A 25,748-nucleotide genomic window follows, 5' to 3' on the forward strand; every position below is an offset into this window, starting at 1 on the left:
TTCAATAGTAGGAAAAGGAAGAGAAGCAAAAGTAGTGGGTGAATATGGACTGGGCATAAGAAATTAAAGAGGAAGCCATCTGGTAGAATTTTGCACAGCGCATAACTTAATCATAGCTAACACTGTGATTAAGACTCATGAAAGAAGATTGTATATGTGTAAGAAACCTAGAGACACCAGAAGGTTTCAGATAGATTATATAATGCTAAGACAGAGATTTAGGAACCAGGTTTTACATGCGAGACATTCGCAGGGGCAGATGTGGACCCTGACAACAATTTATTGGTCATGAACTTTCTTTTGGACATGTCCGAAAGAACAGGTACCATATTCATGTAGATAAGGCTTAATGGCTAATGATCTTCTTCAGTGAGGATGCACTCACATTGCCCGAACTCTTACGGGAATCAGTAGATTGACTGCCCTTAGTAATGAGTATAGTGGGTAGGGACAGTGCAAATGTTGTATGTGGACAGTACGCTGGGAATGCACGTCTTTCAAGTAATGTGGCAGAAATAGGTATCTGCAAGATCACTATCTTCTATATCCTTGATGGCTCAGATGAATAGAGTACCTGCCTTGTAAGCTGGAATTCATGGGTTCAAGTCCCAGACGGGGGCACACATTTTAAACTGTCCCCATTGATATTTATCAATGCCTGTAAGCAGCTAAAGGTCTGATTTCACTTTAATTTCATTCCCTAAGAAAGGTTGATATCATTTGGAAAGTCAGTCATGAAGAAACTATTTCACTTGCAGCTAAAGATAAATGGGGTAGGTGAAATACCCTAAACTTCAGCACGAATACAAAAAGAAGGCAGGCTTATACAGGTGTGAGTATTAAGAAACCATCAGTTTAAATAGTCATTGTCACAAAGTATGGACACAACTTATTCACAGAAGAATGGTACAGCTACTATAAGCTGACCTAAGGGAAATTCAGTCCTGAGCTTTTGCAGAAAAGTAAGGACATGCAAGAAAGTTTAAGGAAAGGTAAACCTACGTTTAGAGAATTTGTATGTCTATAGGTTTTTGACAGTATTATTGGCATTACGCTCTGCGACAATCTGTAGGTACCAGGGATGCAATGCAAGGATTGGAAGATTATACAAACATTTTAAAAAAAGTTTTGCATCACCACGGTTCCCAGAACTTCTGAAGACAGGCGTTCTCTAAGGATATTGTATCACAAACAAAGTCCCTTTGACTATTCAGAGACGTTACTAAACCCACCCAAAGATGTAAACAACCATGCACGAGCAGCGCCTATTAGACAGATGGGGACTGACAGCCAATCAGTTCCAGTCATTCCACCAGGAAGGGAGGTACATGGCTCATGTTGCCTGTAGTTCAACCATGTCTAGATGGTCAATAATGCAGTTCAAACATGTCTGAATTGTTACTTTGTTCCAGGGAAAGCTCTCAACAATGCAAGTGTCCAGGTGTCTTGGAGTGAGCCAAAGTGATGTTGTTTAGACATGGATGAAATACAGAGAAACAGGAACTGTCGATGACATGCCCTACTAAGGCTGCCCAAGGGCTTCTACTGCAGTGGATTCCCACTGTCTATGGATTATGGCTCAGAGGAACCATGACAGCAACACCACCATGTTGAATAATGCTTTTTGTGCAGCCACAGGTCGTTGTGTTACAACTTAAACTGTGTGCAACAGGATGCACGATACATAACTTCACCCCCGACCTCCATGGCAAGGTCCATCTTTGCAACCACAACACCATGCAGCACAGCACAGATGGACCCAACAACATGCTGAATGGACCACTCAGGATTGGCATCATGTTATCTTCACCAGTGAGTGTCGCATATGCCTTCAACCAGACAATCATCGGAGACATGTTTGGAGGCAACCAGGTCAGGCTGAATGCCTTAGAAACACTGTCTAGTGAGTGCAGAAAGGTAGAGGTCCCCTGCTGTTCTTGGGTGGCATTATGTGGGGCCATTGTACACTGCTGGTGGTCATGGAAAGTACATAAGAGGGATTCGTCTTCATGGATGACAATTTGCACCCCCATCATGCACATCTTGTGAATGACTTCCTTCCGTATAACGAGATCGCTTGACTAGAGTGTCCAGAATGTTCTCCAGAAATTAACCCTATTGAACATGGCAGGGATAGACTGAAAAGGACTGTTTATGGACGACGTGACCCAGCAACCACTCTGAGGAATTTACGCCAAATCACCATTGAGGACCAACAGTGCCTTGATGAACTTGTGGATAGTATACCGTGACAAACACAGGCATGCATCAATGCAAGAGTATGTGCTACTGGGTATTAAAGGTACTGGTGTGTACAGCAGTCTGGACCACCACCTCCAAAGGTCTTACTGTATGGTGGTACAACATGCAATATGCAGATTTCATGAGCAATTAAAAGGGTGGAAATGGTGTTTATGCTGATCTGTATTCAAATTTTCTGGTCAGGTTCCGTAACACTTGGAACCGAGGTGATGAAAATATATTTTTTATGTTTGTATTACAACTTAAACAGAAAGCAGATCACAGGGGGTTAGCAAGGGAAATGGAAACTAAGTAGTGGTTGAGTATGGAGTGAGAGAGTGTTGTAACCTACCCTTCTTATTATTCATTCTGTACATTGAGTGAAATGTGATGTAAACCAAGAAGATATTTGAAAAGGGAACTACAGTTCAGTGAGAAGAATTAGATCTTTGAGTTTTAGTGATGACATCATTCTATCAGAGGCAGGAAAGAACATGGGAAAGCTATTGAATGGAATGAATAGTGTTTTGGAAAGTGGGTACAAGATAAACATTGACAAAAATAAAACAAGGATGATTGATTGTAACTGAATTATATCAGGTGACACTGAGGAAATTACATTTTGAAACGAGACACTAAAAGCTGCAGATGAGTTTTGCTGTTATGGTAGCAAAGTGTGGTATGATAGTGAAGCATAAAGTATACAACATACAGAGTGGCAATAGCAAGAAAAATGTTTTCAAAAAGCAGTAATTTGTTAATGTTGAATATAAATTTAAATATCAGGTAGTCTCTCTGGAATGTATCCTGGTAAAAAAGTAACTGTGAAAGGTAAATAGTTCTGAGAAGAAGAGAAAATAAGCTTTTGATATTTTGTGTTTGTGGAGAACGCTGATGGCTAGATAGATAAACTGGATAGCTGATGAGGAGATTACTGGACCAAATTGAGGCAACAAGAAATTTATGGCACAACTTGACTAAGAGAAGAGATTGGTTGATGGGACATATCCTGATGCATCAATGAATCATTAATGAGTTAAATGGAGATAAGTTTGAGGTGGAGAATTTGCAGTGAGAGAACAAATTTTGACTGCCGTAACCAGGTTCAAATTGTTCTAGAATGTGGATTTATGTAGAAGTTGGCAAGCCACCACTTAACATCAGGCAGTAACTATTAATTTTGCGGTTGGTGTACAATATTTCTTCCTTTGCCTATAGCGTTGCTTGCCCAACCTAAAAGGACTTTTCAGTAGTCCTCCATCATTCCAAACAAAAGTCCATATCAGTCCAAGCAAAGAACATTTTGTAGAAATGTGCAAGGCAAATATTATTACTTTATGCCAAGGGTAGAGTACATCCTCACTTTCCCTCCTTCAGATTACCAGAGTATTTCCAAGTTGCCTACTATGGCTGCAATGATGGATGCTCCAGATTCATTCCCAGTGTAGGCAAGGGAGAAATATGCTTGTATTTAACACAGATTATTCCAATTTCCTCAGCAAAATATTATAAAAAGCATAAACCAGATCACAGAATATGCTAACAGGCTGGAGTGTAGACTGGAGAAAACAAGAATTTCTTGGTTTCTCAGTAATTTTCCTAACTGTGTTATAGTGGTTGGCTTACCAGACCTGTTTACATTTTACCATATTTAGCATTAGCCAAATCTGAAGGCAGTGGAACAGATAAGATGACATCAAGTGAACATGAACCTCATCTGCTCTGATTCACTGATTAGATTAGATTAATACAAGTTCCATGGATCACGAATACGATATTTCTTAATGATGTGGAACGAGTCAAATTTTCCAATACATGACATAATTAAGTTAATTTAACAACATAATTAAATTAATATAACAACTATTTATTTTTTTTAATTTTTTATAATTTTTTGTTTGTTTTTTCTTTTTTTCCCTTAATTTATACCTAAAAATTCCTCTATGGAGTAGAAGGAATTGTCATTCAGAAATTCTTTAAATTTCTTCTTAAATACTTGTTGGTTATCTGTCAGACTTTTGATACTATTTGGTAAGTGACCAAAGACTTTAGTGGCAGTATAATTCACCCCTTTCTGTGCCAAAGTTAGATTTAATCTTCAATAGTGAAGATCATCCTTTCTCCTAGTATTGTAGTTATGCACACTGCTATTACTTTTGCATTGGGTTTGGTTGTCAATAACAAATTTCATAAGAGAGTATATATATTGAGAAGCTACTGTGTATATCCCTAGATCCTTAAATAAATGTCTGGAGGATGATCTTGGGTGGACTCCAGCTATTATTCTGATTACACACTTTTGTGCAATAAATACTTTATTCCTCAGTGATGAATTACCACATAATATGATGCCATACACAAGGAATGAGTGATGATACACGTAGTAAGCTAATTTACAAAGATGTTTATCACCAAAATTTGCAGTGACCCTTATTGCATAAGTAGCTGAACTCAAACTTTTCAGCAGATCATCAATGTGTTTCTTCCAATTTAATCTCTCATCAATGGACACACCTAAAAATTTTGAATATTCTACCTAGCTATATGCTTCTGATTAAGGTCTATATTTATTAATGGTGTCATACCATTTACTGTACGGAACTGTATGTACTGTGTCTTATCAAAATTCAGTGAGAGTCCGTTTACAAGGAACCACTTAGTAATTTTCTGAAAGACATTATTGACAATTTCATCAGTTAATTCTTGTTTGTCAGGTGTGATTACTATACTTGTATCATCAGCAAAGAGAACTAACTTTGCCTCTTCATGAATATAAAATGGCAAGTCATTGATATATGTTAAGAACAACAAAGGACCCAAGACCGGCTCTTGTGGAACCCCATTCTTGATAGTTCTCCTGTTTGAAGAATGTGCTGATCTTTGAATATTATGAGAACTGCTTATTGCAACTTTCTGCACTCTTCCAGTTAGGTATGAATTAAACCATTTGTGTACTGTCCCACTCATGCCACAATACTTGAGCTTGTCTACAAGTCTTTAACAAATGTACCCAGCAGTACCATATGAAAGTCAATGTTACTCTGCATGGTAACAGGGCATTTGGTAATAAAGAAGAACCAGCAAGCTGACATAGCAGCCAAAGAATCCTATACAGGTGAAAGTGTAGAACTATATACCATTTCCCAACAGATTACGGCTTGCTGTGAACCAAAATGTCAACCATATATGGGAGGAGAAGTGGCTGCAACTGAGGGGCATCAAGCTGTGGGCACTGAAACCCACTACATGTCCATCACGTTCATCCTTCAGACACAATAGTGGGATAAAAACTTACTAAGATCTGTACAGGACAGAGGTAGTCAATACTTTTTATCTACTACCCACTTTTATATCTCTATCAGTGGCAAAATTTTCTAACCACCCACCAGTTCTACAGTAACAATGATTTATAAAGTACAGAAGTAACTATACTCTATAAAATTTATAAAGCAGAGTTACAGTGAGTTAAACCATGTAATAATAATTAACTGCCAAAACTTTATGTCAAAATTTTAAGAAAATCTTATGAAAATGTTTTTAAAACCCCTACCACCTGCTGCCCATCATGAAATCTGGAACATCCACTTGTGCACAATAGGAATGAAGTTCAGTACCAATGGCACAGGACATGGCTGTCCTGCATGTGGTTTTCTGCTCTGGGGTGATAACACTATGAACTGTTATACCTTTGCCATACATATTTGGTACTTTATATTTTAATGGAGTATGTTTCAGACTCCGATAAGAGGGCTACTGTTTAAGTTCCAATTCTCATAAATTTTATTACACAGGAAATATGGATATGCTGTATACACTTGCCTATTTCAGTCCATGATGGGTTTGTTTAAGTTTTAGAACATGTCAAGAGACTAACCCAAGATCAAGCAAATGAATCAATAATCCCTTGAACAAGAATCCAGAATGCAGTCCAGTTGAAATGCAATGTACAGCCAGGTCAGAAAAGTATGGTGTAAACAACATAGAGACTTTTGATGTACGTGGCCAGGGCCATGTGATGATAATTCCCCTCTCACAAGCTGCTGGAGACATCAATGATATGATGACACAGACATGGCATTTGCTCTTCCGATTTACAGCTGTCACTGGATGTTTTCTCTCTCAATTAATAGTAAGTTTTGACAATTTCGTTAATTTTAATGTGTGTGTGTGTGTGTTTGTGTGTGTGTGTGTGTGTGTGTGTGTGTGTGTGTGTGTGTGTGTGTGTGTGTTCCTTTACTTTTTTAAAACAACTGGTGCCTTAAAATAAAACATTAAGATCTCCTTTCAACAAGATTTATCTCTTAAAGACTTTCTGATGGTATTAAAGCACTTGATGTTGTGCACACAACAGCATCTGTTCTCATCATCATTGATCATTACGCTAAAAATGAAGATGAAAAATGCAAAACAGTTCTCCTACGACTCACCACTAGTGGCTTCTTTGTAAATGACCGGGGCATATGGTCCATTCTGATTAATGGAATAGTTCCATACCAATAATAACATAAATGATTTACAGTTATGATTTGCAGAAATGCCCAATTTGTGTGAAATCTAACAGATGCTCTTACAGATCTGGGAGCCTTGTTGAATTTTACAAATTTCAATTTCTTTCCAAAACAACTATCATTAATCTTTGCAGTTGCACTGAGAATGCTTGTTGAATCCATTCTTAAGTTTGTACTTTGTGAAACAAATTCAAACAAACAGCATGATTTTAATGTTGCTATTATCACTTTTTTGCCTGTATATCATTAAGAAGTTCATGTTACTGACAGCTTTTATGTACATCATGAAAGGTTTCTGGGAAGCTTACGTCAGCAGTTGCTAAAATTTTCACCCATTGCCCTTCTGGTAGCCAAAAGAGTTTTCATCAGCATGTACCTAATTTTAAGCTTTTTCTCCTTCTCCATCTTCTTCTTCTTTGGAGTCTGTCCTACCTGATGCCAATGTCTGACGTGTGGATTTATTATCTTCATTTTGTTTGATCGTAGGTTATGGCTGGATGAAGAATTATAGTGTTCGGATTGTTGTTTTGAATGACCGTACATCATGTCTTGGTTGCACCTTTGGTCTCTTCTCCATGACTTTCACTGAATGTGCTGCCTTTGCTATAGAATTGTCCTCTGCATGCAGCACATATTCAAACCATTACATATGGCTTCTTTGCATTGTCTTCTGGATTGGTGCAACCTCAAAACATTTCTGGATACTTTCATTCAAAATGTGTATGAGTCAATTGAGGCCTCCTGTCCATATCAGTATCTTTGCAGTAATAACCTGCAATCATCATCTTGCCTGTTTTGTAGCTGGCCAACTTTTGCAACCATAGAGAGTGATGGGGCAGATGACAGACTAGTAGATGAAAATTACTGGCAGATGAAAACTGTGTGCTGGACCGAGACCCAAACTCGGGACCTTTGCATTTTGCAGGCTAGTGCTCTACCAACTGAGCTATCCAAACACAACTCACGCCCCATCCTCATGACTTTACTTCTGCCATTACCTCGTCTCCTACCTTCCAAACTTTACGGAAGCTCTCCTGCGAACCTTGCACAGCTAGCACTTATGAAAGAAATGATATTGCGGAGACATTGCTTTGCCACAGCCTGGGCGACGTTTCCAGAATGAGATTTTCACTCTGCAGCGGGGTGTGCATTGATATGAAACTACCTGGCAGATGAAAACTGTGTGCCGGACTGAGACTCAAACTTGGGACTTTTGCCTTTGCCCATGAAAGGCTAAGGTCCCGAGTTCGAGTCTCAGTCCGGCACACAGTTTTCATCTGCCAGGAAGATACATATCAGCGCACACTCCGCTGTAGAGTGAAAATGTCATCCTGGAGACTAGAAGATCTTTGAGTTAAGATGATCCTCCATCAAACAATCACATTTGACTCAGTTCTCATTTGTCACATCATTCAGGCCCACTGTGTCATGGCGCTGACTTCGTCTGTAAGTTGACCATCACAGCAGAATGAAAATATTTGAATTTTGTTACTCGTGGCAGATTTTCTCCATCAGCATCGAAAGTCACAGCAAGTCATGAATCTGATGTCTGAGGCCATTCATGCAAGTCAGTTATTTCACTCTTGTGTGTGGTACTGGAAATCAAGCTTGTTCCCCAGAGCTGACATGACACAATCAGCCTAGAGTAGTGGCCATGGTAATGGCACACAGGTTTAGCATGATAGTGCCACCTTAAAAATGAACAGGAGTGATGATAAGGCTGAGCCCTATTGGGTTTCCACTGTGATGCAAAAGGTATTGGACACTCCTGCAGCCACTCCTTAGTTCAACAAACACAAGCCACATCCAGTTAGTAAGATTCTCTGGAATGCCATGACCAGATTAGGTTGTGCGGTGTCTGACTGATAGGCATTTTTATATCAAGAAAATCAAGTTGCAGTGGCTTGTTTATTTTGTGGAATTTTTCTAACAGCATGCATGCAACATGGATTGCATCAGCTGTGCCACAATTTTTCACAAATCTGGCTTGGTTCCTTGTGATTTTGGCTATCTCATGCATTCTTTTTTTGAGAATAAGTTTGACAATCTCTAACACAAGGCTGACATGTCAGATTGGTTGGCAATTATTTGTGTTTATATCCAGCAGGCATAGTTTCTTAAGAAGTCTGATGACTGATTCTTTACATGCCAAGGATGATCTCTGTAACTTTAATGTAAGTTTTCCTATGACTTTATGAATTATTAACAAGAACAAATTACAATTTCTTGACATGTTCATTCCCTGAGTTACATAAATTCAGCTACTCTCTCAAAAACAAGGTTGTTTTATAGATTACCTATACTGTATATTTAGACTTTACTTCTTGTGTCTGTTGTTACTAAAAATGAATCAAAATCACTGATTACAGTCTCTGTACAAATATCATCTATGAAGTCAGAACACTAGCTGATACAGAAAAAAGGAGGTCTCGAATTCAGGCCTTCCACTAAAAAAACCACAGTCCAATGTTCATTACTAAAAATCATGATGCACACTTTGGGCTTCATCACAGCAGTGTGAGGAGAGCTACTTTTTCAGTGTCCTTTGCCATTCATCAGAAGAAGCTAAATGTAAACATGAAACATGACTTGCCTCATTTGTAAATAATATGCCTGACTTTTAATATCTTCTGGAATCATTTCAGCAAGTTGACATATCTAGGATTACTTACAATCTGACCTGCTACTGTTCAGTGTCTGTGTGGCTGTTTTAAGCCAGTGTCAGAAATCAAAGGCTTGTCTACAGAAAAAGCACATTGTACATTATCAGCTTCAATGACAGAGTCTAGCTTCAGTGACGAAAGTTATGACAAAGTGATATGCACAACAGATGGAGGTAGTAACATGTACACAAGATGCAAAAGGGCAGTGCATTGGCAGAGCTGTTATTTGTAATCAGGTGATTCAAGTGAAACACTTTTTGTTATGACTACGGTCACACAAAATGAGTTAACACACTTTGAATTCACAATTATTGTATGAGCTAGACGCCTGTGACATTCCATTTCAGAAATCACTTGGGAATTTAATATTCTGAGATCCACAGCGTAAAGAGCATGCTAAGAATACCAAATTTCAGGCTTTACATCTCACCACAGTAAGTGAAGTGGCCATCGGCCTTCACTTAATGACCAGGGGTAGCAGCATTTATGTAGAGTTGTCAGTGTTAAGGGACAAGCTACACTGTGGGAAATAACCACAGAAACCAATGTGTCATGTAAAATGAACGTATCAATTAGGAAAGTGCAGTGAAATTTGGTGTTAAGGGGCTATGGCAACAGACGACTGATGTGAGTGGGTTTGATAACAACACGACATCGCCTGCAACAGCTCTCCTGGGCTCGTGATAACATTAGTAGAACCCCAGATGACTGGAAAATGGTGGCCTGGTCAGATGAGTCCAGATTTCAGCTGGTAAGAGCTAATGGTAGGGTTAGAGTATGGTGCAGACCCAACTAAGCCATAGAGTCAAGTTGTCTACAAGCCACTGTGCAAGCTGGTCATGGCTCCATAATGGTATTGACTGCAAATGCTTACGTTCACTTACATGGGGACAATTTGAAGCCATTCATGGACTTCAAGTTCCCCAAAAAGTAATTTTTATAGATGACAATGCACATCTCAGATAATTTGAACCAATGATTTGGCCACTCAGATTATGAGACATTAACCCCATCAATCATTTATGGACCAAAAAAGAGAGCTAACACTTCATTTAAGAATCATGAAGGAATGTTGCATATGTAGAAGAGGCCTGGAGGCACCAGAAGGTTTCAGATAGATTATATAATGGTAAGACAGAGATTTCGGATGCAGATCTTAATCTGTATGACATTTTCAGGGACATATGTGGACTCTGAACGCAATTTATTGGCTATGAACTGTACATAAAAACTGAAAAAACTGCAAAAAGGTAGTTATTTAAGGTGATGGAACCTGGATAAACTGAAAGAGAAAGAGGTTTTAGAGTGTTTCAGAGAGAGCATTAGGAACGATTGACAAGAACAGGGGAAAGAAATACAGGTGCAGGAGAGTGTGGAGGTTAGAGAGATCAAATAGTGAAGGCGGCAGAGGTTCAAGTAGGTAAAAAGACAAGTGCTTGTAAAAATCCTGTTTAATGTAGGAGATACTGGCCTTAATTGATGACAGGAAAAAATATAAAAATGCAGTAAACGAATCGGGTTAAAAAGAGTACAAATGTCTCAAAAATGAGATCGACAAGACGTACAAATGGGTAGCAGGGCTGGCTAGAGAACAGATACAAGGATGTAGCAGCATATATTACTAGGGATAAGATAGATGGCACCTACATGAAAATTAAAGAGATCTTTGCAGAAAAAAGAACCTCCAGTATGACTATCAAGAGCTCATATGGAAAACCAGTCCTAAGCAAAGAAGGGAAAGTAAAATGGTTGAAGGAGTAGATAGAGGGTTTATACAAGGGCAATGTACTTGACGGTAATATTAAGGAAATGAAGGAGGATGTAGATGGAAATGAATTGTGAGATATGATACAGAATTAAGAGTGTGACATAGCACTGAAAGATCTAAGTTGAAACAAGGCCCCAGGAGCACACTACATTCCGTTAAGGCTACTGATAGCCTCGAGAGATCCAGCCAGGACAAAACTCTTCCATCTGGTGAGCAAGATGTATGAGACAGGTGAAATGCTCTCAGAAGAATATAATAAATCAAATTCTAAAGAAAGCAGGTCTGAGTGGTGTGAAAATTACCAGGATACCAGTTTAATGAGTTACAATTACAAAAATGGGGAACATCATTTTGGATTCCGTAGAAATGTAAGAACATGTGCAGCATTACTGACCATATGACCAACCTTGGAAGATAGGTTAAGGAAAGGCAAACCTATGGTTATATCATTTGTAGACTTAAGAGAAAGTTTTTCACAATGTTGACTGGAATGCTGTGTTTCAAATTCTGAAGCTGACAGTGGTAAAATACAGGGAGCGAAAGGCTATTTACAATTTGTACAGAAAACAGATGGCAGTTTTAAGTGTTGAAGAGCACAAATGAAAAGTAGTGGTTGATAAGAGAGTGAGACCCTTGATATTATTCAATCTGTATATTGAGAAAGCAGTAAAGGAAATGAGAGAAAATGAGAGAAAAATTTGGAGTAGGAATTAAAGTCCAGGAAGAAAAAATAAAAACTTTGAGGTTTGCTGATGACACTGTAATTCTGTCAGAGATAGCAAATGACTTGGAAGAGCAGTTGAACATAATGGACAGTGTCTTCAAAAGAGGATATAAGATGAAGATCAGCAAAAGAATAATGATGATACTGGAATCCAGTCAAATTAAATCAGATGATTCTGAGGGAGTTAGATAAGCAAATGAGACACTTAAAGTAGTAGATAAGTTTCGCTATTTGGGCAGCAAACTAGCTGATGATGGTCAGAGTAGTGAGGATATAAAATGTAGACTGGTGATGGAAAGGAAACCATCTCAGAAGAAGAGAATTTTGTTAACGACGAGTATAGATGTAAGTGTCAGGAAGTCTTTTATGGAGTATAGCCATGTATGGAAGTGAAACATATATGATAAAGAATTTAGACAAGAAGAGAATAGAAGCTTTTGAAATTTGGCATTACAGAAGAATGCTGAAGATTAGATGGTAGTTAATGTAACTAATGAGGAGATGCTGATTATAATTGGGGAGAAGGATTTGTGACACAACTTGACTAGAAGAAGAATAGGACACGTTTTGAGGCATCAAGGAATCACCAATTTAGTATTGGAGTGAAGGTAGGAGGGTGTAAATCTTAGAGGGAAGAGACTTGCACAAGATGGAGTAGCATGGAGAGCTGCATCAAACCAGTCTTTGGACTGAAGACTACAACAACAACAACAACAACAACAACAACAATCAAGAGGTCATTTGCTGCACAAAATCCTGCACCAGAAATGTTTCAGTGATTATGGATAACTGTAGAGGCTGCAGGAGGCTTCCAAATCATGTTGAGTCCATGCCACATCTACTTACTGCACTACACTGGACAAAATAATGTCTCACATGATACTAGGATCTGTGCGGTGATATTTGTCACTTGTGTCTATAGTTGTTGGTTGTGTGGCAGAATGGTTATGGTGCTTTAGGATATCTCCTGCCACTGTAACTGTTGTACAAGCACATTGACCAGCCACAGATATACAAATTGCAGTATTTGACAGAAAGCTGCTTGAAGTGCTCAAGGCTGCTTTGAGTATTATATAATGCCAAGATGCTTGAAGATATCAAGGATGCATTCAGTTGTGCCCTAATTGCTGCAAGTTGTTCATGTGCTTTGAAGAAATTTTTCCAATGGTTTGGAATCAGATAAAAGCTACAACATTTACATCAAAAAATGTATGATTGCATTTAAATACAGGCAAATAAAAATGTGTAGAGTAAGTGGAATCATTATCTGATAACATATAACAAATATGTATAACTTTTGGCTAAACAATATATGTTGAATTATGATATACATTTAATTCGGCACGAGTCACTTTCTGTTAAAAAGCTTTAGTTTTACAGTACACATGCATCATCAGTCAGTAAGATGTTCAACTTAGAACCTAGAAATCAAGGATAAACAGTTGTGAAACTACATCAGCAGTTACAGATATGTAATCTGTAGGTAAGGACAAATGAGTGTCTGGAACATGAAAAATGCTGCTTTCATGTGTAAACTATATACAAAAACAAAATCATTAATTATTTTATCAGTGACTATATGAATAGTATTATATAACTATTCTAGCATTCTTCATTGTTTTATTGTGCTTTTGAATGATTTCACAGAGACTGCAGTCAACAAGATAATGAATTTGAGAACATTTAATTCACCTGAAAGTTACATTTCTGCTGATCATCCAGTGCAACTTTTACTGTGTATCTCATTTTAGTGAGCAATGAAAATTTAAGAGACCTAGATAATTTTTACGAAGGAAACTGTGGTGACTGAAGGGAATGCAACAAGCATTACCACAAGTATGTGATACCTTCTACAATGTTGCAACGTAAATCGTAACTCTTCCCATATATATAACCCTATGTAATGGATTCTATTACTATGTGACCTACATAACAAGAAAATATAAAACTCCAGAATGTAACAGGAAGCTCCCAGTAGACCTCCAAATTCAATATGACACTGAGCAAATTCAAAACAGAATTAGGATACAAGTTTGGTGTTAGAAATCCTAGGTACTTTCAGAATATACATGGAATGTGATAAAGCTATTGATATTATTGCTGCAAGAGTAAGGAGAGTTGATATACTCTGAGTCATACATAATCTGAAAATGAAGTTAGAGGAAGGGAATGGACTCAAAGAATGACAGTGTGTTGCAAAAGTGTTATGGGCAAATAAAAGAGCTAGTAGTGAATAAAGCCACTGATTTTGACAGGGTTCAGGCAGAAACACTGCCCCAGTTTCTTTCATAATTTTTGCATCATTGTTTCTAGGACATAAGAAGATGTGATAGACCAAGTCAATGTAAGCAGTCTATAATAATTTGTGAAACAAAGAAAGTCAATGTGAAATGCTGCTTAACCTAGATCCTAATCCACCTTAAAATGGGCACAAGTACTCTTCTCTTGAAAGTAATTAATGATTACAGGCAGATAAAGCATCACCATCAGGTGGCTTGCGGAGTATGGATGTAGATGTAGATGTAGGTCAACTGGATTCTGCAGAGAAACAAACACAAGATACATACTGGAAATCTGACTTGACCAACAAAAAAAGTTTCTTTCAATGAATTTGAAGCACACTGCATTTGTTAAAGAATCCTGCTGCTCCTAGATTCACAGTGCAGCAAAATATTTATAAGAACAATATATCTAGCTATTGCCAAAAAAATTATAGACCGCTAACTAGTTAATGATATATTAGTAGATAATATATATACATACAAAAAATCTTACTCCACAGACAAGTTCTATGAACATACCAACAGTACAAATAACATAGTCAGGCTTACTAGTCCTGTCATAAAATGCTCTAACTCAAGTCAGATTTCTGTCACTTGATACCACTGAGGTGAAAAAATTCATGGGATACCTCCTAATGTCGTGTTGCACATACATTGGCATGGTGCAGTGGAGCTACTCGACATAGCGTGGAATCTACAAGCTACTTGAAGTCTCTTGCACAAATATTGAGCCATTCTGCCAGTATATCCATCCATAATTTCCATAATTGGAAAACTGTAGCCAGTACAGGATTCTGTGCATCAAATGAGCTCTTGATTGTGTCCTATAAAATGTTCAATGGGTTGTGGTCAGGCATTCAGGGTGACCAAATCATTTGCTTAAATAGTCCAGGCTGTTATTCAAACCAATTAATCCAGACTGTTATTCAAACCAATTGTGAAAAATTGTGGCCCAGCATTGTTGCTATGGAACATGAAATTCATGAGTGGCTGTAAATGGTCTCCAACTTGTTGAACATAGCTATTTCCAATAAATGATCAGTTTAGTTGGACCAGAGGACCCTGTCCACAATGTGTAAGCACAGGCAACACCATTATGTAGCCACCACCGGTTTGCACCATGACCTGCTGACAAATTGGGTGCATGGCTTCATGGGGTCTGCACCACACTCAAACCCTGCCATCAGCTCTTACCAGCTGAAAACAGGACAAATCTGACCAGCCCACGGTTTTCCAGTCATCTATGCTCCTACAGGAATGGTAACGAATCAGGAGAGGTGCTGCAGGTAACGTCATACTGTTAAGAAAGTACTTGCATTGATCATCTGCTTCCATAGCCAATTAATGCCAAATAATGCTGCACTCTCCTAATGGACAAATTTGTCTTACATCTCACATTGATTTACGCAGTTATTACATACCGTGTTGTTTGTCTGTTACCACTGACAACTCTAAGCAAACATCACTGCTCTTGGTCACTAATTGAAGACCGTTGGCCACTATTTTGTCTGTGAAGAGAGGTAATGCCTGAAATTTGATTGTCTCAGAAACTCTGTCAATCTCAAAATACAGATTTTTTTAATGATTTCTGAAATGGAATGTTGCATGCGTCTAGCTCCAACTACTATTCTACATTCACTATCTGTCAATTGCCATCATGTGTCCATAATCACATTGGAAACCTTTTTACATGAATTACCTGAGTGCAAATGACTGCTCTTATAATGCACTGCATTTTATACCTTGTGTATGTGATACTACTGCCACCTACATATGTGCAAATCGCTGTCCCATGACATCTGTCATCTCAGTCTAGTAAACCTGTATACTAGTATCTGTGGCAGTTAGGCAGAAGGAAGGGAAGACAAGAGTCTAGCTTTCTCTCAACAATTAGGCCATTACAGAAGTGGCAGAAGCATGGATTGGGAAAGGATGCGGAGGAAATTGAGCATGCTCTTTTGCAAGGAGCCATAACGGTACCAGCCTAAAGTGACTTAGGGAAATCATGAACAACCTAAATCTGGATGACTGGACAAGGAGTTTAATCATCATTCCCCAAAATATGAGTCCAGTCTGCTAACAACTGGGCCACCTCAGAAGTAATTTTATGAAAAACAAAATAATGAACTGTTTAGAAGTTATTGTACTTATAGACATGCTTAGTTTTGTAACCTTACATACCAATTTCTCTTTCAACAACGACATTTACAAGCAGGACTTCTGACTTTCTGTGGGAAACCTAATTAATGGCTACATAGCAGAAATGTTTGTCAACCATTTAGAAAAATTGAAGAAACTGAATAAAAGTATCACAAATAATATCAAATTGTATGTAGATGACATTCCCATTATGTTCAGCTCAACAGATGATGAAATGACAATAATTTTCATAAGTGCTGCCATCTGCATAACAATCACCCATGGGCATGAAGTAATAACACAATAGTCCTCTTTGAAATGTTGATCTCTAAAGAGAACTAGCAACTGCATTTTGATATTTTGAGGAAGTCTACTAGTATAGATCTGCATTCAATGTAAAATACAGGAATGCAATTCTACGTAATTCTGACATCTTTAGGATGGACAGGAAAGACAGTTGGAAATACTGAAATTTGGATTAACCACACTTAAACTGGTACAAATTAGAGAAGCACAACAGGACACCTATTCCAGCACATATTAAAGACAAAGGCCACTCTTTGAAAACTGTTAACAACCTGGAAATTCTGCAGCCAACTGAAAAAAGGAAAGCATATACACCATAGAGGAAATGAAAATGGAAATATTCATCCATAACAGAGTGAATAAACATATAATTTTGAATGAAACAATAGAATTAATGGGCCCAAAAATTCAATCATCTTTGGTCAACTTTAATGCATTTTATGGTAAATTTGTGTGTATACTCTTACAACAATGATCAGCAATATACTGTCACAAACAACTTGCCTAATGTAGTCTAGGAACAATGTGAAGATTTATGTGCAGTTACAAAAGAAACAAACCTCTCCCGAAGTAAAATTCATAAAATTCACCAATAAGTTGGTCAGCACATATAGTGATGTGATAAAGAATTTTCAAGCTAAGAAGTTATCCTGTGGACCATAATTGTTAGTAAGACTTATGATCTACTTAAATATTCATTCACTGAGGCTTACCACACAGCTCATTTTCATTCCTGGGTAGAAAGTAAGTTTATAATATGTAACTATGTACTCATTTGATCAGTATATTCACATGTTATAATTCCTGTTACAAATCACTATTGACAACACATTCTAGTCATAATAAAATAAATACCTATCAGCATTAAAGCATATTATTATCAACAAGCACAAAGGAATAATGAAGTATTCAGACACTGCAAAGTGACTGCTACATTAATGGATGGGGTCCAGCCATCCAGGAGTGAAGTATGTAAGCAGACAAAGAACTTTACGTAACAGAATATGCAGAATGTTTCCTTACTTACCATACATGTATTCTTGCTTATACAGTGAATTACACTGGGGTTTTCATAATGCTGCAAAATGAAATGCCTAGTCATAAAATGTAAAACACTTCAAGTGTAATTTCACAAGTACATGACACAACAACATATGTCCTTTTTGAATAGGCAGAAAGTGTTGCAAATGTGAAAATCTTGTCAGTACTGTATTTATTTTTATATCCATTACTGTATAACATAACAAAAGTCAGCAATGAAATAAAATTAAGTAGAAGTGTAATCAAAAATCAATTAGAAGTAAAAACATTTTTAAATAACTGTTATTGAAAACTAACACAAATTTCCAATTGAAAGGAAGGGAAAATTTTTAAGGTCCCAGGTTAAAAGACCTCTGTTTCAAGGTACAAGATGGTGCATGACCCACAAAGTACGGCTTAACTGCCCAAATATTATATAACTAGTTCTCAAAATAACTTGCATTTTACTCATCGTAAAATTCTTTGCCTGAAAAATTAACAATATTTTCCAAAAAGCTTTAATAACAGTACAGCACTTAAGTGCGCATAACTACATATATTTACAAATGTTCCACCATCACTAACTGAAGACACACGACAACAACAAAATAGTACAAATGGTCGTCTCTAATATATATTCCTTTATGAGATTATAAAATAGGTCATAAGATTGAAACACTGATCAAGAAGCATCATTTGTTCCAGGTACACTATTCTCAAGGTACAATAATCCCCAATCCAGTACAACAATTTAGGCTCCATCCAACTACAACAAATTTCTGTTGCCAAGCCAGCTACAAATTTTCATGGATCACCAGATGTTAGCTTTTATAAATAATAGTGAAAAAGTTGAATCATAAGGAGAGGCTATAGACATTATTTTTACTGATTTTCATTGTGATGTAAAACAATGTACAGGAAGGAGCTTGGATATGTCAGTGAAGAAAGTTCTTACGAATCTCCATGTGTACATAGTAGTGTAATGGTAAGAAAGAGAGTGTTTTCTGAGATTGTACGTTTCTGTTTACTGATGAATGTGTTCTGAAGTATATTCACAAATGCACTAGAACAGAGGCACATAAAGCAATGGGAGACGTGGAACTGTCATTACAGCTTGAACAGCTTGATGGTCATTCTGTATGATAGAGATGCTGCTGAATCCGAAGGAACAGAAGAGGAACTTCTCTGGTCACAAAATGGAAAATACAACTTTGCAAGTTTATGATGACTTGTAATCACTTCAAGGAAATCATGAGGTGTCTTGGGTTTGGTTTGTGTCGACACCTTTGGAGAGGATAACTAATGATAAGTATTCTATCATGTCTAATGTATGGAAGTTATTCATAACACACTGTCAAAACATGTATGTTTCCTGTCTGTAATTTGTGCTGATGAGCAGTAGTTTCTGCTGAAGTGTAGATATTGGGTTCTCATTTCATGTCTTCAAAATCTAACTCCTGTGGGCAGAGATACTGGATGGATGTCAATAAAAATTAGAAATACTTGATAAATGCTTTCTCATGCCTTGGTAAAGATTAAACTTGTCCTGATGGTGAACATCTTACTAATTTTGCACTGAACATACCTCTACCCTATACCGAAACAAAGGAAGAAATTTTCTGTGTGGGAACTTCTTTGTGCCACTTCCTCTTGTGTGATATCTGAAAACTAGCCAGACAACCTTCCTTGGTACAATAAACAGAATTAGACTGGACCTGCCAGAATGCATGAAGAAAGGTCACAAGAAACTACTCAAAACTGCAACTTTAGGAAAAGGTGATATGAACCTTATAGTATACCAGGGAAAGCCAGGCATGTTTGTGATAATTCTGTTCCTTGCATCCAGATTTACAAATCTGAACTGACATAAACCCAAAGCCTAACAGTGACATATTACAATGAAAATATATACAGAGTAAATGTTGATGACCAGGTGGCTCACAAGTACTAAGTGAAAGATGCTGGAAGAATGTGGCCCATTGATATTTTTACAATATTCTGTAATTAGCAGGCATCAAGGACTGGGTCATCTGTAGAGGTGTAATAAAGCTCAAAACAACATGACAAGATTTCTTCTCAAGCTCATGGTGTAGCAGAAAGCAAGGCCAGTCTACAAGAAATGTTTTACGACATTTCCCTGTGTCTGTATAGATTACAGGGTCTACTCTACAGACAATGATGATCTGCTAGTAGCTAACAGGAACATATTACACAGACAAACTGTAATGTTTAACTTGAGATAACATGTATCAAAGTGCACACTTCTGTTAGATTGTGGTAACATACTTACTCTGTATTAAATGTTCTTGTTTACTTGTAAAAGAATATAATTTTGTTTGTAAACTGGTTTGCATGTCTATCCGAACACAATATTTCTTTATAATATTATGAATATGTCTCCACTAATTGCATTTTTAAGTTGATTTGGACAATAAAATGAAAATATTCAATGCTTAGAGGTAAAACATAATAATGCCCATTGAATCAACTATCTGTTACAGAGAAACTGATCCAAAAAAACAGAAAAGGCTACGAACAAACTGTAAATGTATGAACTATGGATTGGACATTTTTGTCCCAACTGTAGTTCTAAGGGGTTCTAAAAATCCAGCAGTTCTAGAGTTATTTATTCTTTAGATGAAGATTTAAATGATGACAAGCTGTGATATATTCCTCATATACTTCCTGACCCTACTACCTTCAATGCCACTATTAGTCTTACTTGTTAGTAATAAAACCAATAAAAATTTCGAGTCATGTCAATGGCTCCATGAGATTAACATGAAAGTTTCAATGGCAGATCATTCAATTATAGTTATATACACCGAGAGGCTTACCTCATCTGGAATTTCTGTGAATACAGTTAAGTTCCAGTCATGTATTATATAGTTGTAGCCATTTTCAAAATCTTCTTGTATCCTATGAAAACAAAAATCATCAGTCACTGAAGAAACGTAAACATGTATGTGTTATGTAGTTAATAATTATCAATTTACCTGTAATCTACAAAATGCAGATCCCCCACTTTCATTACCTCTTGTTTAATGAATAGCTCTTCTGCTTTACTGCTACAAAAGCACTTCTTATCTTCATTAGATACTTGCTTCACAGTAGTGTCTGCAACAGATTGACCTCTGTATTACATTACCGTGTGGAATTGTAAGCCAAAATATAAAATTAATACTTAAATCAGAAAAGTTTAGTGTATTTTCAAGAGTAGCACTCATTTTTTAAGAACTTGGCTATATCAAATGCTTATATCGTGTGTAACAAGGTAAACTGATTTTGATAGAAAGTTTAATGTATGAATAAAATTATTTACATTTATCCCTTAAATCTATACTCATTTTATAGAAGTAAGAGTAACCAGCAACTGCTGTGAAGAACTGGACTCATTCCTGAGATGCAGTTGCCACAAATAATCATATCCCGCTTGAGTCTACCTGTCTTATGAGATTTTACTGTTTACCCTAACAACAGGATAATCTTTTATCAATGGAATTTACTCAAACAATTCCTTCCTCAGACTGCATTCTGTTTGAAGTAGTACTGTATTATTTTTAAATTAGTATCTAATGTATGTGAAATTTTTAAAAACCATTAATTTTAGTATAAATTCACATTTAAGTTTTGACAACTGTGACTAAAAGATTCATGAAGAGAAATGTTCCTAGTAAGAGCTGAACAAAGTATATTTTTTACAACTGAAGACAAAACACTCAAGAGAGTTACTCTGTAAAATAATTGATACTCATTACAAGAATGATTTATACCATGGCACAATAATTATTGCTTGAGTTATAGGAAAGACTTCTTGTAGACAGCCACAACTAAGGTAGAGCTATCTGTTTCATCTCTGTTCTCAAGTGGTGATATATCATGAAAGGAACAGTAGATTTTTTTCCAAATGAAATAACATAATAATGATGCAAAAAAGTACCTGCATGAAGAGTCAACAAAAGAAAGGGTGGGTAGATTGTAACAACTTGCAGTTATTACAGTTATTAGAAATTTGACCACTGGCTCATATGTGGAAAGAAGAGAAAGGGAAAATGCATTTTATTTTTACGATATCCTCTTTGCATTATCTAGAAACGATTTAGGAGTACCTATTTCAGAAAAGCTGGATGGAGAATTGAAAGGTGATTATTATTATTATTAGTTCAGTGCCTTAATCACAACATAGTCATTCAGCAGTATTGTGTATACATTGTAAACCTAAAGCAATAAACACAGTGTTGAGTATGATCCCAACCAAGACTGTACCCCAAGTTAAAAAATGATTCAAATGGCTCTGAGCACTATGAGACTTAACATCTGTGGTCATCAGTCCCCTATAACTTAGAACTACTTAAAGCTAACTAACCTAAGGAAATCACACACATCCATGCCCGAAACAGGATTCGAACCACCGACCGTAGCAGTCGCGCGATTCCAGACTGAAGCGCATAAAACCTCTCGCCACACCGGCCGGCTGTACCCCAAGTTCCAATACATTTTTTCTGTTTCCACTGCACATATATAAACTAATACATGAAAATAATCACATCACAAATATGTGTAATTTTCCATGTACGTGCACAGCATTTACAGCATGTCAAAATGCAAACCAGTATTGTATAACAATAAAACTGACTGTAAACTGAGATAAGTGCTACGATTTACAGCAGGTGCAAACAGTTAGATACACCACTGAAGCAATAGATCACCTCCTACAAGAATTCTAAGTACAACAATGTGACCTTGATAACCATTTATCTGACGCAGATGATTCCCATAATTCAGCAGACTCCCATTCTGCCATTCATGTTTCACAGAATATTCTTCAAAAACTGTTCATTGTATAATATGATGCAGATTGTGCTTATCTGCTATTGTGGTCTGTGCTGGTATGTTTCAATTTTTCCTACATGGTAGTAGCATCTTTCAAGACACTATATTTAACAACCAGAAAATCCTGTAATGGGGTTATAAAGTAAAACAAGACCAGCAGACATTTCCTAGCTTGAGTTAATCCCAAATTCATACTATGTTGGGTTGGTGCTGGTCATTAGGGGATAGAAAGTATTTGAGTACTGTTATGATGATAGTATAAATTATTGATTGTACCAATACAGTACCATTGAGAAGAGAAACTTTGAAATTAAAATACTTTCATTGGTCCAGTCTTATGGAAGACATGTACTTCAGATGCACTCTGGAAAAGTTGTTTCCTCCTGTCAAAGGTATTTGGTACTCCATTTTCAGTTTAGCATGTAGACCTATGCAGTAGGTGAAAGTGCACGACATCAGAAATGAGAAAATATGAAAATATGATGCACGACAAGTTTCTTGCGTAAATAAATTTTATTGTTTTGGCATATAAAAACAATGTCAACAGTGAAAATTAGTTCAACACTAGAAAAAAAATTTTCTTAAAAAGTAAAGACTGATGACCAAGAGCAGAGTCATATTAGTAGTCAATATATGTAATGCAAACATTTTATTATTAAGCTTCAGAAAAAAAAAACTTTAAATTGATTTAACTACATGTTCTCTGTACTCTGTGGGGGCCTCAGGGGTGAATAAAATCTCAAAAAGTGAAAGAGAAAGATAGAAACATTACTATGTAGCATCCTCATTAACTTGAGGACATCATGGGTGGAACACGAATGGATTAGACAGGTATAGTTAGGCATTCCTTTTCAAGGGAGCGTTTCCTGCATATCCATTGCGATATTTGATGACACTATAGATATGGTAAATATAAATGAGTGTAAGTAAATTTGAGGCCTATTGCTCCTTTAATTAAGTCCAGTGTGTTAAGAACTGAACTTAATAGTTCGAATTAGATATCAAGAGCATTAACGATTTAAATATGAAGAAATACAGGACAACTTTATTTGATTGAACAGTTGTAGTTGGTTCAATTGAAGCAGAAGTTTACGTGTTAAGTTAAACATAATTCTGACCCACCAGGCCTAATGAACGAAAATAAAAACATGTTACAGTTATAATAATATTTACCTATAATTGGTGACTGTGAACCAATCTCAACTTCTTCCAAGTTCTCTTTTGCTTCACCTACACACATGTATATTCCACATATTTTAAACTCAGAATCGCAAGGTTCATTGGGGATCTTTGGATACCTGAAACGAAACACATCAAGGAAGAATGTTTTGTTGTAATTTATCTAAGAAAGTGGCATCACAGTCCACAGATACTAATAACTCAAAATACTCACATAAAAAGTTGAATGATATTGTTTAAGTTATCGTCATCTGATATTTCTAGTCTTGGGATTTCTTCACTTGTAGCTTCCAAGAGTATGTGAATAATGGCTGTAAAGAAATTTGTGTTGGAAGCAGACTCACATTACATACAGTATTCTGATAAAAATTTAGGACATACGTCTTTATTTAAAGTAAACCAAATCTCTGAATACAATGTGGTGTTTCACATGCCAATATACCAGTATGCTTTGTTATCACCTCAGTATTGAGGATTGTGAGGCATTTGGAAAGACATCTACTGAAGCATTTGCAAACCGTATTGTAATACTGTTATTAACAAATGAGGTTGGAGTACTTGATGCAAATGAAAAGGTGAATGGAATACTCTATCTACTTCCTGAGAAATGGTGTCATTTGTTATATGATTATTTTAGGTGTTATATTAATACCTGCTACAACCATGTTCATCTCTGAAATTGAAATACTAAGACTGTGATACCAACAAGTTCTGATTTCTGTGATGGGTAAAAGCAATGACAGTCATGAACATTTCTGGGTTTTGCCTGTTACACTGTTATTGGAAATATCAAAGAAGGAAGCTAATAGAAAAGAACGTCATGAACAACTGTGCTTACAGAGCACTATCATAAATTACTGTAACAATTCTTACACATTACTTTGTCTTTGTTACAAACACTGCTACTGAAAATCTACTCTTCGCTACTAAAATTTAATAGCGCTGTTAAGGTTCGCCACAGCTGAATCCACTTTGTAGCTGTGTTTTAAAACTTGCTCACCGTAATTCTGCTAGAATTGGTAACAATTCACTCATAACATTCTGGAATAATGGCAGTTATGATGGTTTTACTGTCTTAAATAACATTCTGGTAATTCAAAATAGACTGCGATGTGGAGTCGAAACAAAAGTTTTGCTATCAACATCGCAAACAAACCTATCACAGCTTCAAATTGACCGTAAAAGAATTAAAATTAAACGAGTGGAGTTATATTTCTACGTGCACATCTAAGATACGTAAGAATGAGGGTTCTAATATATTTCACCAGTATATATTCCAGATACACTGTATCACTCATGTGTCCCATGATCTTTATTTCTGAATTTCTGGTTTCTCGGAACAGCTTAGCATATAGGAAAGAAGGTGACTTACGAATCCGCATACACCCTTTCCATATCTATATCTTTCCACAAAGCACTTGTGGATGAACAGTAACAACTTTCATATTATGCGTAATCCACAAATCTACAGACTAACACGTGTAACAGAATATGAAAGTTCTCAGGGTAAAATTTGTTCCTAAAAGTCGCATACGATAAAATATAATAAATATTTTTCCTGGACAATAAGCAGCTGAAACAATACCGTTATTTACATTGTGAATCATACAGTAACGTTATTTCAAAGCTTATGTTCCGTACACCAATAATGCAAACGCGTTTCGTTAATAACATTTAAGAAACTATTAGTCATAGATTATCGTTAAAAATCAGTATCCTTTCTTTTATTTGATTTTACTCACATAACGCAACGAATAACGTGAGGCAGAACGCAAACTGCGCCATTCTTGAACCTTCACGCAAAACAGAAAGAACTAGACGCTCTTCCAACAGATGCGCAGCAACTAACACGATTTCTGTGGTTTATGCACTGCTGCCAACACACGACAGCGTATGTGCCTACGATTTTTGCTAGTGCTTGATTTCACGTGCCGAGTATCTTGCTTACGCTGTAGACAAATATAACGATCGCCACTAAATCAGAAATAGCTTACAAGACAAAATGCAAGAAACGGTTGAAATGGCTCGGAGCACTGTGGGGCTTAACATCTGAGGTCAGCAATCCTCGCAAGTTGCCGAAGTGGC

At 36.7% G+C, this 25,748-nt stretch overlaps 1 protein-coding gene across 1 annotated transcript in view; it reads right to left on the minus strand.

The window, feature by feature from the left end:
• LOC126298103 (uncharacterized) overlaps positions 1-25,449 on the minus strand; it is a 42,104-nt gene extending 16,655 nt beyond the window's left edge. Inside the window, exons 1-6 of the mRNA XM_049989425.1 lie at positions 25,406-25,449; positions 23,878-23,974; positions 23,658-23,782; positions 20,648-20,768; positions 20,489-20,570; positions 17,659-17,709 (exon numbers count right to left, since the gene is read on the minus strand). Coding sequence (XP_049845382.1) covers positions 17,659-17,709; positions 20,489-20,570; positions 20,648-20,768; positions 23,658-23,782; positions 23,878-23,974; positions 25,406-25,448 — 519 coding nt within the window. The 5' untranslated portion in view covers position 25,449. The remainder of the gene's footprint in view (positions 1-17,658; positions 17,710-20,488; positions 20,571-20,647; positions 20,769-23,657; positions 23,783-23,877; positions 23,975-25,405) is intronic.
• Positions 25,450-25,748: the final 299 nt, after the last annotated feature.

This window comes from Schistocerca gregaria, chromosome X (assembly GCF_023897955.1).
Source record: "Schistocerca gregaria isolate iqSchGreg1 chromosome X, iqSchGreg1.2, whole genome shotgun sequence".
NCBI lineage: Eukaryota > Metazoa > Arthropoda > Insecta > Orthoptera > Acrididae > Schistocerca > Schistocerca gregaria.